Source organism: Argiope bruennichi, chromosome X2 (assembly GCF_947563725.1).
Source record: "Argiope bruennichi chromosome X2, qqArgBrue1.1, whole genome shotgun sequence".
Taxonomy (NCBI): Eukaryota; Metazoa; Arthropoda; class Arachnida; order Araneae; family Araneidae; genus Argiope; species Argiope bruennichi.
In genome coordinates, this window is record NC_079163.1 from 85,571,118 (window position 1) to 85,587,174 (window position 16,057).

Below are 16,057 nucleotides of genomic sequence, written 5' to 3' on the forward strand. Positions count from 1 at the left end.
TACATTTATGAATCTACTTTAAATCATGTTCGAAGCACAAAAAATAGTTTGAGGGAAAATGAGATTTCGAGAAGTAGAAGTTTGAACATTCGAAAAATATTCTGCTGCGCTGTCTTTGGAAAGGAAGCGTCTTTCTTATGTAAATACATTCTATTCATTCGCCCTTCGATGTGTCAAGAGTCAAAATCAGTTGGTAACCAGAAGTCTGATTTTGAGAAAGTATTGTAATCTAAAGAGATTACAAGATTTGCAAACGATTCTTCTTTTTTTTTTTTTTTCAGTATGTAAATGATTGTTACTCGAAAAATAAACTTCCGAAACATTTTATCTGTTGAATTTTCGTAAACTGCGAATTGATGACTATAAAAACTAGGACAAAAGTAAATGAGATAAGGTTCCTTTGTAAAGTGGATTTCGGTATTACGAAGAAAATCTTTGCTTTTACTATGCAGTGTGTTCTAGTAAATTGTGGAGAAACGTGCGGAAAAAAGAAACCCTTTTGCACAGCATTTCAACAGTTCGCGATAAAGAGTTTTGTGGTAAAAATTATCCAAGTCTACAAAGAAAAGCGATCACACACACACTAATGTAAGAAAAAATTGAGAATTGCAGAAATGTCAGTAATAACGCTTTACGAGTTTCAGTTCTCTCCTTTTAACGTTTTTATTTTGTTTCATTTATACTCTTTTTAATTTGATGTCTTTTCTCTGGGATAACATGAATTTTATTTTGCTGTGCGTGTGTGTGCGCGTGGCTGCAAGCATAAAATCAAAGATATGAATTCAGAGGGAAAAAAAATCAGATCAGTAAATAATTCCAATGGCAGCGTTATTCAGGAAATTATTGCGGCATAAAAATAATAAAAAAAAATCATAAATTGAAACCTTTAATTTTGATCAAGTGTTTTGAGTAACTCGTAATTAGGATAACAAATCACTTTATCTTCCCGAACGACGAAATAAAATGCATGTTTTTGAAATACACCAAATACAGATTTTAATTCGCGCTATCTCAGAGCAAAGATAAAAACAAATATCTTCAAAACAAAACACCATTTGTTTCGAAATAGATTTTTATTTTAAATAATATTAAATATTGATATTTAAAATTAAATTCTGAGCTGATTTAAGAGCCCATCTATTTATATATGAAAGAATTTGCCTAATTTGTAGCACCTAAATAAAAAGAAGAAAAGAAACTGAGGGGGGATCGATTTTTCGATTTTTTCGATCGATTTTTTTCAAAGAATAATAATGAAGTGCACCATACCTTATACAATTTCACTCAACAGCAAATAATTCTTCTGTATGAATAACAATTGTGCATCGAAGTATTGAGTTCATTTTGTGCACAGAATGCATGGCATAACTTTAATAATTTAACAACTATTAAATTCAAAATTAATCCTAACCTAAACTGAAATTTATATAAATTTGGATACATATATTTAAATTTTACTGGGATTTTAAATTCTAGTTTCTTAAAAAAGCTTTTTAACCTTTTCCCAGTTTTATATAATAAAGTACTGTTACATCGAATAAGTAAAAATAAGTAAGTACTGTTAGTAAGTACTGCTACATCAAATTGTTTCCGAAAATCTTGATTTATTCTTTCAAATAGTAACAAAACTGAAATGAATATTAAATATTTCTGTTAATAACGAGTCACACAATTATCCAGCTAGTTAGGATTTATCACACTAATTTTTCTGAAGCATTTTAAATAATTAAAAATTTGTAAACTAAATAATTGTACACTAAATAATTAAAAATTTGTATAAAGCTTTATTTATTTTCACTGCGCAATGATGCAAAAAATTATTTACATTTTTTATTTTATTTTCAATGTTGGCTATTGATTAAAGAATGTGGCGAACAGAACGATTCAAAGTTCAAATAATACGATAACCACAGAAAAGGCGATAAACAACATAGCTTCAGTTTTCTCTTCCTCTCTCCCTCTCTCTCTCATTTTTTTTTTATCAAATTATCTGTAGAAAACTTTAAGTAGAGCAGTTAATGAACCATCCAGTACAGTAAGAAGTATTATTGTATTAGAATTCAATATCACATTACATTTTTAGACATGCCTTAATTATTTAGCACATTATAATAATTTAAAATTTAACAAGCAGTATTAAATTTTTTTGTACCAAATTCCGATTTTTTTCAAATTATAAAATGATATATTAAAGATTACTCATTTTTTAAAATAACTTTTTCTAGCAAAAATCTAAATTCTTTTACGTTCTTAAAATTGGACACGATTTTCAAAGAAATGTCTGTCCAATTATTGTCAAAATGTTTTCTTCATATAAAGGATGTACCAAGAATGCATTTCTATGTTGAATTATTATTCCATGGAGAATTAAAAATACACATCTAAGTTTCATAACTTAAAAATTAATTTAGGCGAATAGAGAATCTAAATAGTTTCACAGAATTATGTGAATTGTTGGTCGCTATTGGTTCAGGTGTTATAGATAAAACTTACGGATGAAGCTGTATATAACATTAAAGATATCAATTGACATGTGGGTATATTAACTTTCGATATATGACCTGAACTCGTTGATTTATGTTGGAATCTACTATAAATATTACATTTTATGCATTCTTGCAAAGAGATATATATTTAGATGAGATCCGTTGATTATAGTGCTCTAGGCAAAGTTAACTTTCCGTCCTAAGCAACAGTTCATAAAAATTCTATTAAGGCAGGCCCTCTCGTTGTGATAGTAATGCTCTGATGCTCCAACCTGGCGGGAAAAAAGATTCTTCCTTTCCAAACGCCTTTTCAGCACTCCGCAAATAAACTACTTTTGAAATTAAAGTAAACTTCACTAGATACGGCATTTTTAATTAATGTTGATAGTTAGTCTTTCTCATTATTCCACAGGCAGTTGAGGATTATTATCTACCGAATAGTTGCAATTATGATGTTTCCTTGAGCCGTTATTTAGGAAAGCATCTTTTTTATAAAAAAATTGTTATGAAAAATTATTGTAAATTAATTAAAGATATAGAACTTCCAGTAACTGCCCAAATCATACATTTGTTTTTATTAATTTGAAAAACTTTCATATTTGTAACGAACTGCTTATGTAACAGTTAGTCAAACTCTGTGAGTACAACTGGAAAACAAGAGTAAATAAACATTTTTTTAGACCCTCACAATTATCAAATGATAGTTAAAAATTTAATATGGAGAACTTTTTCAGTTTTTTTTTTTTTTTCATGCTTTTTATAATATTTTTTATTGTTGATAGTTTTAATAACTCATTTTTTTTTAAAATTACATTCAGAGACATTTTTAAAAATACTTCATTTTATGAAATAAATCTTTTAATGTATGGGAAAAGTCAACAATATCAGTAATATCCCTTAATAATATCGATTTCCCTCCTTCTCGAGGCATACCTGCACTTATATGAGCATTCAACTTATTAGTTTACACTGAGAGCCATTCCCACTCCACGCAGTTCTTGAGGAGTTAAAAGGATTCATCTGTCTCCGCATGCGTTCAATTTTAACCTAGAATGTGGAAGGTAAAGAAGCCATCGGAAGCTCTCCGATCGTAACCAGCTGAGAATTTGATTGACAGCTTGTGCATGTCGAGCACCACCCCCTGCACACTCAACACTGCAGGGACGGTGGCCGCCCGGATTGGTAGGCAGGTCCCTGACCACGCCTCCTCACACGTCATGACCCAATAATTTGGGAGGGATAGCAGAGCTATAATCGGTCTTCGGCGAGCGGACCTTCCCCCATGATTCCTGTACGGGAATTGTAAACTTTTAGTCGGCGTTAAGAGCGCGAAGGTGGAAGAGAGAATGTCCCACCACCGAGCGTCTGTCTCTTGAGCCGTGTGAATGGAGCAATTGGCGAAGAGGAATCTACGCTTTATGGATATGAGTCACGGCCTCAACGGCATCGGATTCCCTTTTTCTCAGGCGATGACCGTCCATCACCGCGGACCTCAGGATGTCCAGGCGACGGATATGCTCAATCCCTTCATTGATTCCTCTGGACACATGGGCGGCATCAAACTAAGTCCTCAACACAGCATGCATGGTGATGTGGTCCATCACCCACAGACGGGGCACCAGTATCCTCAAACAAATGGCTATGGCATGCCTCACTCGCATCATCATCACCACGTGGGCAGTTATTCCGCAAGAGACTTTATCCTATCCGGGGGGTCTCAAGCCCATCATGGCATGTTCGTATCCACTTCCTCAGCAGGACTTCATAGTCATCACGTTCCTGATCCGACTTCCTCATCTCACGTGCTTTTCTCTGGACTTGATCATCATCATCCACACAATCATGGACAAATGCGACTATCGCTACCTGGGACAGATGTTTATAGCCGGTCAGATACCTTTAATCCCATGGGACCAAGAACTGATTCACTCATGGGTGGCAGCTACGGAATGCCTCACATGACTGTGTTCAGGTATATGCGACAGCAAATAAAACAAGAGTTAACGTGTCACTGGATTGACCAGGATGTGCCACATCCGAGAAAGCCTTGTAAAAAGACATTCAACACAATGCATGAAATTGTGTCACACATAGCTGTTGAACACGTTGGCGGACCAGAGTGCACAAACCATGCATGTTTCTGGGAGGATTGTCCCAGAAATTCCAGACCATTTAAAGCCAAATACAAACTTGTCAACCATATCCGGGTTCACACGGGTGAAAAGCCATTTCCTTGTCCATTCCCTGGTTGTGGCAAAGTTTTTGCAAGGTCAGAAAATCTAAAAATCCATAAAAGAACTCATACAGGTGAGTAACATAAAACTTGCTTTTATATAATTGTTGAAAAACTAAATCGTAAACAAGTTGAAACTTTTTTGATGTATTTCTGTGCTATTGCGATAATTCGGTAATAATACATGTAAATTATACTGCAACTTTATTTGTTAAGCGAAAAATTCCAGTCTTAAATAAATCCATACGAACTAAATATCATTTAAATTTCAATGTTTTAGAATTTTGAAATATCTTTGAAGATCTTGATATTCAACGAATTCCTACGCTTTTATCGTGGATTAATGTGTCTGTCCATTTTCATTTAAACCTCTATTGTATAAAAATGCATTAAAAACCTCATTCACAAATTTAAGTCCAGTAAGTAAACAATTATTTTTCGCATATTCTTTGAAGAAATTACTTCCTTCGTTTGAAAATTTAAGGTAAGAATTTAATTATAAAATCAGACATTTAGAAGTAAACCGAAACCTAATAACAAGGAAAATATAGGTAAGTAGTTAAATAAATTTGGCTTAAGTCTACTGCTTTAGTGACTGCCATTCTACAGATTATTTTCTGCAATCTCATAAAAGGATAAATCTGAATCGATACATTTGTAATATCTATAAAAAGAAGCGAATGAAATGTAAAAGGAAGCTTGTCAATTGGTGAGTTTTCACGTGCATTATTTCATTACAAATAATCTATTTCATCTTTATTATTATCACACTTTTCTAATAATTTTGATATTATTCATCTCAGCAAACTTTGTTTTGTATAATATTATAACATTTTTCGCAAAAAGGAATATTTCTCATTTAATGCCTACAAATTCAAAAAAAAAAATTCCCTCATAATTCAAGTGGTTTATGTTTGTTTTTTTAGTTAGAATGTATTTTATAAATAAAAGCAAATTTTATAAAAAATTGCATTGCCATGATTTGGAAATAAATCAAAGTAGTAGATATAAAATAATATATGAAGCAGCGAACTCATGTTTTTAGAAATAACTGTTTTTAAACAGGCCATTAAAAAAATTCGTAGATGGAAACACGAAAAGCAGATATGAATAATGTAAAATAGGAAATCTTATTGTTGTTTCTATTTTTTTTAATTCCTAATCTACTATCTTTGTTTTATAAAACTAACAAAAAAAAGGCGTCTGATACGAGAAAATTATCATAGAGCTTTTTGATTAAAAAGATTGAATCTATCACACAAATTGAATGCAAATGTCTCAGAATGAATATGCTTTCATTAGAACTATTAGGAAATTATAATGTAGTCTTATCATATATTTTTATCACTGCAGTACCAGGTATTAATTTAATAATAGATTTGAAATAACTATATCCTTTATCGTTTTTAAATTCTTCAATATTCGCTTTCGGTATTTGATCCGTCAAAACCTCGTCAAGCGTTTCTTATCAGTTATTCAATAGGATTTGTTTAATAGTAATATTTTGAATCGCTCCATTGATTTTTAAATTCCTCGGCATTTGCATTGCGTTCCTGGTCTTTTACAGAGGAATTCACAGTTTTTGGTCGCAGTTAATATATCATTTATACCGCCTCCCTTTATAATATTCATCCGTCACATTCATGTTTTGAGATCAGATAGGAGAAAAATTTGAATATTAACTCATGAAGAAATTGATTATTTTAACACGATGTTAAAAAAGTAAACGAAATCAATATAAGGTCTATGGAGCTTTTTAAAATCACCGATGCGTTATTTAAAAAATATTCATTCAAATATAATTGAGCTTTATAAAAAACGCAAGTATACTGCACATTCGAATGATGTCTCAATCGCGTTGTTTCTTATGAAAGCAAAAGACACAAAAATTAAATTTAAAAAATATATTTCAAGAAGAAAATTGAAAACTTTCAAAATAAAATTAGAAAAATTAACTGAAATATTTAAGAAAGTTATTGGATTGTATTGCTGTTCAAATTCAGAACAGTCTTTAATAGTGAATGACAGTTTATTTCTAATGCATTTTTAGGAAATCGATAGCCAAATTGATAAAACTTGTAATTTCCTTAACATGCTGTGTTATAATATTTATTATTCATATTGAAAACGTTTCAGGTATATTTGATTCTGGGCTGCTCTTTCTTTTACCCATCATTTTTCTTAAATTGAAAGTTGATTGTAATGTATGGGTATAATCTTTCATTAGTAACTAAGTCGCGTATATTCTTTTTAAGTTAAAATACAATTTCTAGAGCACACATCTTATGCTTTGGACCAAAATTATCTGTATATATCATATTTTGTAATAATAATAATGCATATATTCCTAGTCAAAGTATGCATCCAAAACTTTGAGGTTCTTAATGAAACAGTTGACTGACTGTTTTCCAGATATAACGGATATTATAAAGGTTTAGTAAAAGTTATGTATAATCCAACGACGCTTTTTACAATATGTCTACTAAAAAGATATTTAATCTTGCATTTCATTTCGACTCAGTCATCTAGACAATTGAAATTATTTGGAAGGAAAATTTAAAATATGTAACACGCGAAAATCATTAATTTTAATTAAATAAAAGAAATTCGGTTCAAAAAAATTATTCAACAAATTTCAATGAAATATTTTAATCAAATACGATTCTGAAAAACTACATTTGCTAATACATTTCTACATTTGCTCTTTTATACTTCGTAACCCCATTTATAATAAGAATATATCATTCATAGTGCATTATAACATCATATAACAAATTTAAATAGTTCGACGAAATTTAAAAAGTTGTGACTTTTTGTTTAATGTTTCTCATTTCCGGGACTTTTTTGCTTTGAACAATACAATGTATTAATGATAGCCACGAGCAGCATTAAATTTGGTAAATAGTATTTAGACTCTTTCTCTCGCCTTGCTGATGGTAACTGGTGCCTTCATGTTTAGATAATTATAGTTTTTGCCATCGCCTTCATGTTTAGATAATTATAGTTTTTGCCATCTTTGCACCGGCAAACATGGTATCAGCGATGTACACTAAATCGCGATTTGTCTCTGAAAAAATTTCGTTTAAATTTTGCAGGAAGAATTAATTAGAAAACTATTTCGTAGGAAATTAAAGCTGAAGAACTCGAAAAAATTCATGGTTAAAAGAGTTAAATTCATTGAAAATCTTAAACTGGCCGCCACTTGAAAATATAAGTATCTCGAATAAATGTTTCAAATTTTTCAATAAACAAAAAAAAATTTGTCAATCTCCAATAACTCATGTTTTTTCGCATCAATTTTTTTCACCCTTACAAACATAAAGTCTTATTTATATTGTGACTAAGAAAAGGACTTTCAGTAATAAAAATATTGTTTTATCGAATTCATTGTGTTTATTTTTTTTTATCAAATTTGATAATATTTAATGAAAATTTTCATAATTTTTCCAACTACAATTGTCATTACAAAAGTTAATTACTCATTTCCGTATACCTCACATTTTACTAACCATTAAAATAAGCCATAAAATACAACATGTTTTTGATAAAAAAAGCATAGATAGAAAAAGTAGGAGTAAATTAGAACGAACCATTCGTTACTAAATTGTTTTGAGTTAAATTTAAAACTTATTTAATAATTTGTTCATATGCAACATAACATTGTGCAATTCTTCAATAAATATAAAATAGTACCTGGAATGAACTGCCAGACACATGTTATTTCATAGTTATAGCCGTATAATAATCATCTCGAAATTCATTTACTTTTACTAATACAAGAATACTCATGCTTTGTGTGGCCTTTTGACTTTAAACTTTGACGCTCTTTAATTTGGGTACAAATCTGATTAATTTTTCTTACCAATTTTGCTATTCCAATAAAATTATCTTGGTTTTTATACTAAAAAGGGCTTTGAATTAATTTGTTGCATTATAGTTCTTGAATTTTAGGATAAAAAGGAAATACGCTTAATTCTAATCAACTTTTTAAATTTACAGTTCTATTATGCAGTGTAAACTATTCAAGCTTGAATGATAAAACGAAAATTTATATTCGAAATTCGTCAAGTGATGCCACATTTCTAATTATATATATGATTATTTATAAAAGAGAAAGTTTATAATTATAGGCATTTGAATTATATTTACAAATATATGTTTTGTATTATATTTGAATTATATTAATTATATTATTCTTATTTCCAAGGTGCATTTAATTATGTAGCGATCGAAAAGATGTTCATTAAATGCTTTTCATATCCTAACATTAATCACTTTATGCTACTAATTTTCATATGTCATCATTAAATTTTAAAAATATTCAAAATATAGTTTGAATGATCCTTCATTTATTGCTTTCCTTAAAAGAAATCAAGAAGAATTCTCAAAAAGGAATTTTGTTTTATATGAAGAAAAATGACGGCATCGCATGCTATTTGTCGTTTAGATGTCGTTCGTGTTGGAAATTTCTTCACGCTACATCGTCGGAAACATTTCGTGTCTTAAAATATCTTAAGGCAATCAAAACTTATATGAAAGTAGCAAAATTAACAGCAAAAAAGTATATATTTGCAAAGTCACATCATCATTTTATATTCATCTGCTTATTTAATTGGTTATTAAAGCAAAATTTTCAAACGTTATTTACCAAAGCAAGAGGGTGACAGTGCAAATCCATAAACAGTTCATTTTTCGAAATCAACAACAACAACAAAACCAAGATTTTTGTTCTTCCGAAGAAATTTGTTAAGACATGGAAAATAAAAATATATAATATAAAAATTTGTTATATATATTATATAAATGATTTAAAATACTTATTTAGTAATAAATTCCTTTATTCCAAGTGTTTTCTTAACTATCTGTGTTCACAAACGCTAAAGCGTTTCATAGACGAGTGCGATATAAAAATGTTCGCTATTCCATACTTATTATACATGGCACACAATGAAAATGTCTGCGATCTACAGTTTAATAAGCCATCGCCGAATAAAAAGATTTATATTAAATACAATAGGAAAAGTCCCGTATGCACATCTTAAAAATTGCGAGTTTATTTCCGAATTTCTATTTCCATGTAATTTTACAACTTTAAATCGCAACATGAAAATCCTATTTTGAAACTGCTGAGAATTAAAATCAATCTTTTGCTTCGGTAAGATTACAAAACAACTGTATTCATTTTTTCCCCCCTTTCCCTAACACCATGAGCTGGAGAAGCAATGTTAGATACAACGTAAAACAGTATCGCTTATGTAGCGAACGCTTATTAAGTTCGAGTCTCTTTTTCTCCACCCTGGAAAAAGAGGCTTTGATACAAAACTTTTGTACGCGCAAACTTTAACATTTTTTACTTAAGGGATCTCTCTCTTTTTATAAGAATATTATCAGTATTTCATATGTTTTCTTGAAACTAAATTTTTAAAAAAGAAGGCTTATCTTTTAAATATACATTTATAATCTTTAATAAAGCAAAGCATTTTCACTTAAACATATTTTAATTCGAAATGTTAGTAATGAAGTATTTTACCCCTATTCTTCAAATAATCTCTTTTCAGCAAGTACAAAAACATTGGAAATTTAATTTAGAAATTATTATTAAGCTCTTTGTGTAAATCATGTTAATTAAAACAAAAAATTATAATATTTTATTATAAAAAAATAAATTTTGAGTAGTAGTGCATATTTTCATGAAATTCATTGCACAGATAACAGGTTTTATTGAGTATGAAAATAGTATATAAAATACAAAACGGAGTTTATAAATGGATAATTTAATGATTAATAATGAAATAATTCTGAAATGACTCCCAATTTAAGTGTACACTTTTTATGTATAATCAATAAAGGGAATATAGTTCCCCTCATAATTTAAAAAAATAATGAAGAGAACCATATACTATTTATTTCAAATTTTAACGCAGCATTTATAAGCATTTTTTTTTTTTTTTTTTTTTTTTTGCAATTGTCTTGTTATGAAATTTTGCTATTATAAGACAAAACACGTGATTAACAGCCCAGAATTCAACTTTACCTGTTTCAACCAATATTCTAAATATTATAAAGAATTTGAAAACTTCTTGCATATTTTTAAACTTTGAAATGTTTGTGATCATTTAAAATGTAGGCTTTTTAATATATAAAATTTTAAAATGGTGATATATTTTTCAAGTTCTTTCATTTGTACTTTTTAAATTATTGACATTCTATGCTTATTTTATGCCAGCATACTCTTATTTGCCATATTTTATGGCAAGCTTAAGAGTGTTAATTAAGTCACAGATCTTTAACACGAATCTACGAAAAGTCATTGAAGGCTTTAAAGATGCTTTTAAAGTCATAACTCTTCTCTTTCTACATGTCCTAACGAAAAAAATCCCTGCATTATGCCTTAAAAATATTTTAAACATAGCAATAATTGATAAGCGAAGGTTCAATTATTTAAAAATAATTGTAATTACAATTTGTATTACAATTATTTAAAAATAATTGTAATTACAATTTGTATTACAATTATTTAAAAATAATTGTAATTAAAATTTGTATTACAACTATTTAAAAATAATTGTCATACAAAAAATTTAAAAAATATAGTTTTAGAATTCAGTTTTTCTATATTATCATGGGTTTAATTTTGCTTCTGTTTCAATTTTATTAGCTTACTAATTTTTTTACACAATAATTCCATATTAACCTAAGCCATTTTCGTTTATTTTTTTAATCTGAGATTCATTTTCACTGTTATATCATGAGCAACGAATGTATTTGCCCACTTTTAATGTCTAGGGAGAAAATAGCCAATTCTTTGAGGTTGTATTTCTGCAGGACTGACTGATATAGCTGATTTTCAATAAAATCAGTTCATCAAAAAAGAAAAAAAATTGAGCTTTTATTCTCATAATAAAAGATTTAACAAAATGCCCATCCTCAAGCTTTTTAAACTCAAAACTTTTTTCGGTTGGAAAATTTAAAACTTTAAATAAACTGTCAGCCTCATTTCGTGTAAAACAATCTCAATCTGGTTATACTAGATTCTTTTTCTTAAACGTTATATTTTTCATTTATCATTCTGTTTTTTAATGCTGCAATGATTTGATAAACATTATTGATATTATAATCCTATACTTTTTTTTTTTTTACAAAAAGAGGTCAATTTTGTTTTTTAAGTCAAAGCGAGGTTCTTTGTTCTAATGAAAATATCATGAAGGGAATAAAATAGGGTATTTTCGGAAATATTGATGATGAAGTTTTGTCATAATTTTCCAGTGTCATCGGATTAGTTACTTACTATAAATGAATCACTGACAGAGAATTCATTCATTCTTTGCTCATTCATTGCTGGAAATATACCCCATTTACAATTATGGTTGTGAAATTATTTTTTTAAATTTAATTACTTTCTTATTAATGGCATCTTAACAATACTTACAAAATTTGAAAAATTCTAAAACCAAACAATATAAATGAAAATGCAAATCCTCCCTTTCAATGATCGAGATAAATTTTGAATTCATTATGAAATTTTATTTGGCCTACTCTTATTTGCGAATGCTTTAGACATCGTAATTTGCATATACATTATTTTCTTTTTTTAACTTTCTCTTATATGAAATATAGAGAAAGTATAGTAATTGTCAAAAACCCCGAAATTGAGATTTTGACGAATCTCCATGTTTCAGAATTCTAAGAGAAAATGAAAAAAATTGGTGCCATCTGTTTCTCTGTCTGAACTCTATAGCTTAAAAATACTTTGAGCTAGATGGCTGAAATTCTGTTCTTGAAATTACGGCAAAATATGCAGATTTCTATCAAATTTTGAATGAAATTCATTCATAGGAAGTTTGTCTCTTCGAATACAAGTGAACCCATATACCTACAAAACGCAAATAGCTAGATAGATAAAATTTGGTACATAGGTTTAGCATCTAAAATTGATATAAATCCTTCAAACGGCTAGCCGATCTGTCGGTCTTTACCTTCGCATGTATGTAAAAGCATTAACTTACAACCTCAATGATATAAATAAAATTTAGCATGTTATCCTGTGACTGTAACTATAGTTTTGTGTCAACTCTTGGTATTAATCGGTACTCAAAAAGGCTCCTAAAATACTGATACAAAAAATAAAATAAAATAATAATAAATAAAAATAAACAATAAATTTTAAAAAATCGCCTTTTTGTGTGACTAACAATTCCGAGATAATAATTCGTGAATTTGTCATATATATTACCATTTTTGCCTATTCATGTCATAGCTTAAAATCGTACATTTTATGCTTCAACTCATAGGAACTAGGAAAATTCAGATATTTTATTTAGAAATTTAGACATATTTAATCGGATTATGAATGTCCGATACAAATTCACTGGACTACAGTTAACTCACAAGAAATTGGCTCCTTTTTTTATTCTGTTGAGATCTACAGATACGGAATTGAAAATTTCTTGCTTGTAAATAATATTGTGATTCATTTAACTTATATCTGCGTATGCCAGGTTATGTTGCTTAGGTTTTATTTTCGGATCTGATTTACGTAAAAGATTAAAAAAAATAATTGACCATTATTTTCTAAACAAATAAAATATTTTGTTGATTTATGGAAAAAGATTTGGATAATGTAAGCAAGTGTTTTATGTTACCCTGATGATGATACTGATGACCAACATGATTCTTAACAAATGAAAACTTAAGAGTTTTGAAATTTTAAGTTGTATAATCTTTATCGAAAAGTAATTTTTTAATTCATGCACTCTTTTTAATTCAGGATTACTTATTTTCTGAGAATTAATAACTTCAATTTGTGAAAATATATTTAAAAAAAAGTTCTGATGAAATAAATACGACTTGGATCTTTCTATTTTTAGGGATGGATAAAATATTACTAATAAATATTTGAACTTTAAATTTATTGTTTTTGCGGCAGTTTCTATTAAAAAAGGCTCTAAATAGGAAATAATGACGAATAATAACACTAAGCTTTAGCAAAATAATTGCCACCAAGCACGTTTCGAAATTATTATACTCCAACGTGATTACCCCTCAGATATTTCAAATCTCAGATAATCTCTGAAAACCAACAAATAATAAGATATTGTTACTAATAATTTTCTGCAAGAATTTTCTGATTTAGTTAATCTCTTTTCCATGTAGCTGTTTTCGGCGTTAACATGAAGAGGAACTACTCAAACTAATAAAACATAACTAAAAAAAATAGCATCTGTTTATCGGCTAAGTATTTTGAGAAAGGTGTTCTAGACTTCGAATTCTATATTTTATTCTTTGCGCTTGTTACAGAACTCCCATAATTCGTGACCTTGACCTGATACAGATGTTACATGTCTTTAATTTGCTTGTGGCGGCAATTATCCAATTATACAGATCTTTCATCCTTATCATTGATAATAATGTGATTTTTAGCGCAAATGGCAGATTGATTCGAAATGATCGCACAAACATAAAGGTAACAGCATGCTTCAACGAAATTCTCTGCTCTGAAGAGTGCCTAAAGTAGCTAAACCGGTAGAGCGAGAGAGAAATGAATGTTAAAAAATTATCAAGATTTTCTCCGTTCCTCCTACTTTTGATATCACGAGTGCTTCATTCTTTTATTATTATATCAAACAGTAAATCTCTTAATCTTGATATATGGATGATTGCTATCTTTTGTAGTAGAAATCCCGGATTTATTTTATTTTCTCCAATTACAAATTTTTGGACTTTTATAGCATTGTTTGTTTTCTCAGAAATTTTCTTTAATATGTTTAATTTCTTTTTATATATTTAATTTATAAATGAATTATAAAAAATATAGTTCGTAACTTGATTATACCCTAAATAGTATAGATATTTCAGATATTTTTTTTTTTTATTGAATACCTGGTTGCTTACATTCTTTGAAATATTATGTAGTTAGTTTTTTTCCTCGGTCTCATTCTCTTTTAACCCATTCACTGCCAGCGAAATTTATAAACGTTTAATCTTATCGCAGCTTTCTACGAAACATCTCGTAAATATCAGTGAATAGACTAAAAATACAAGGCTTTAAGTCCCAAAATAATTCCTTAAAAATTAAGTGAAAGGCCATTATATACATATCAAAATATCTTGCTTATCATCCTGACCGAGCTTCTTTTTGCCAGAAATATAAAATATAAGCGCAGCAATCCCCAGAGCTCTCTATTCTCTCACCTATGCTGTAGAGAAACATTACATTTTAATATTTAATTCATTCTTAGAATTCGGTGAAAATTGTGTATATGTATGCGTAAGTGTACGTCACAGAAATATTTTGAAATAATTAAAATAAAATCCCAACTTTAATGCATGATAACATGCAGGAGTTTGGAAAGTAGGTTCGTTATTTCCTTGGAGTGTCAAACCTTTCAAATTACTTTATGTTAATGCTTGACTTTATAGACGTTTGACTATTCTAAAAGTAAACGAATTTTCATCTTCCAAAAATTATATATTGTATATATTTAATATCTTGCTGTGAAGTCATGATACAAATTAGATTTAATATATTTAGACGTTTTTCGAGTCGATATCTTTTTTTTTTTTTTAAATCCTAATCTCATTTGGTTTATCTGTACTTTCAAATTGAAATAGTGGCTTGTAATCCATATAAATTTAAAGATATTTTACTCATTTTTTAATGGTACTCTGTCGGTGAATGTAGATTTTTGCTGCTCATTCATTAACATTTCTTTTCTTATTATACTTTATAGTACAGTGCTTAAAGATGTTTAGAGCATCTAGGGAATTATATTTCAAAATAGATTGATTTTTATTTAAGAAAATGGTTATGGTATCTTCAAAGATTTAAATCAATAAGTACCCCAGTTACTTCCAGAAAAATCATAAATAATGTGTTATTTCCCGTACAAATCGGACAACAATAGTCTCATTCTAACAAATCAAAATATAGCGTGAGTAAAGTTCATCTTTCAAGTGTTGTAGAGTACTCTAATGTCCCTGACCTTATTGAAGGAAAATCAATCATCCTATCTTTATTTCGCAAAAACCTACTGTGGTAAAAATTTATACCGATATCAGACTTGGTTGGTTTGGAAAATTTTCCTCCATTTTTAAAGGAAATAAATCAACGTATGACACCTTTTGGAAACAGATTTTTTTTTAAATGAAATTGTATAGTTCAGTTTCTAGGCCATAATCCACCCGAAAAAATTCCATTTCAGAATTCTATTCTATTGTGCTTTTTCAGAGTTCAGTTAATAAACTGGTTTAGATCTACCTCTTGTGTGTGTCATTGAGTTCTATACTATAGTATCTACGTGACAATATTATTTAGACTAGTAGAAAGGATTCAGTGTTG

General features: G+C 28.9%; 1 protein-coding gene and 1 long non-coding RNA gene across 2 annotated transcripts in view; one reads left to right on the forward strand and one right to left on the reverse strand.

Annotated features, from left to right (window-relative positions):
- LOC129960024 (uncharacterized) overlaps positions 1–16,057 on the reverse strand; it is a 142,623-nt gene that overhangs the window by 72,404 nt on the left and 54,162 nt on the right. The window lies entirely within an intron of this gene.
- The window catches only part of LOC129960023 (zinc finger protein ZIC 4-like), a 55,186-nt gene continuing 42,969 nt past the window's right edge, over positions 3,841–16,057 (forward strand). The window contains exon 1 of the mRNA XM_056073031.1: positions 3,841–4,793. Within this exon, the coding sequence (XP_055929006.1) occupies positions 3,872–4,793 (922 nt within the window). The 5' untranslated portion in view covers positions 3,841–3,871. The remainder of the gene's footprint in view (positions 4,794–16,057) is intronic.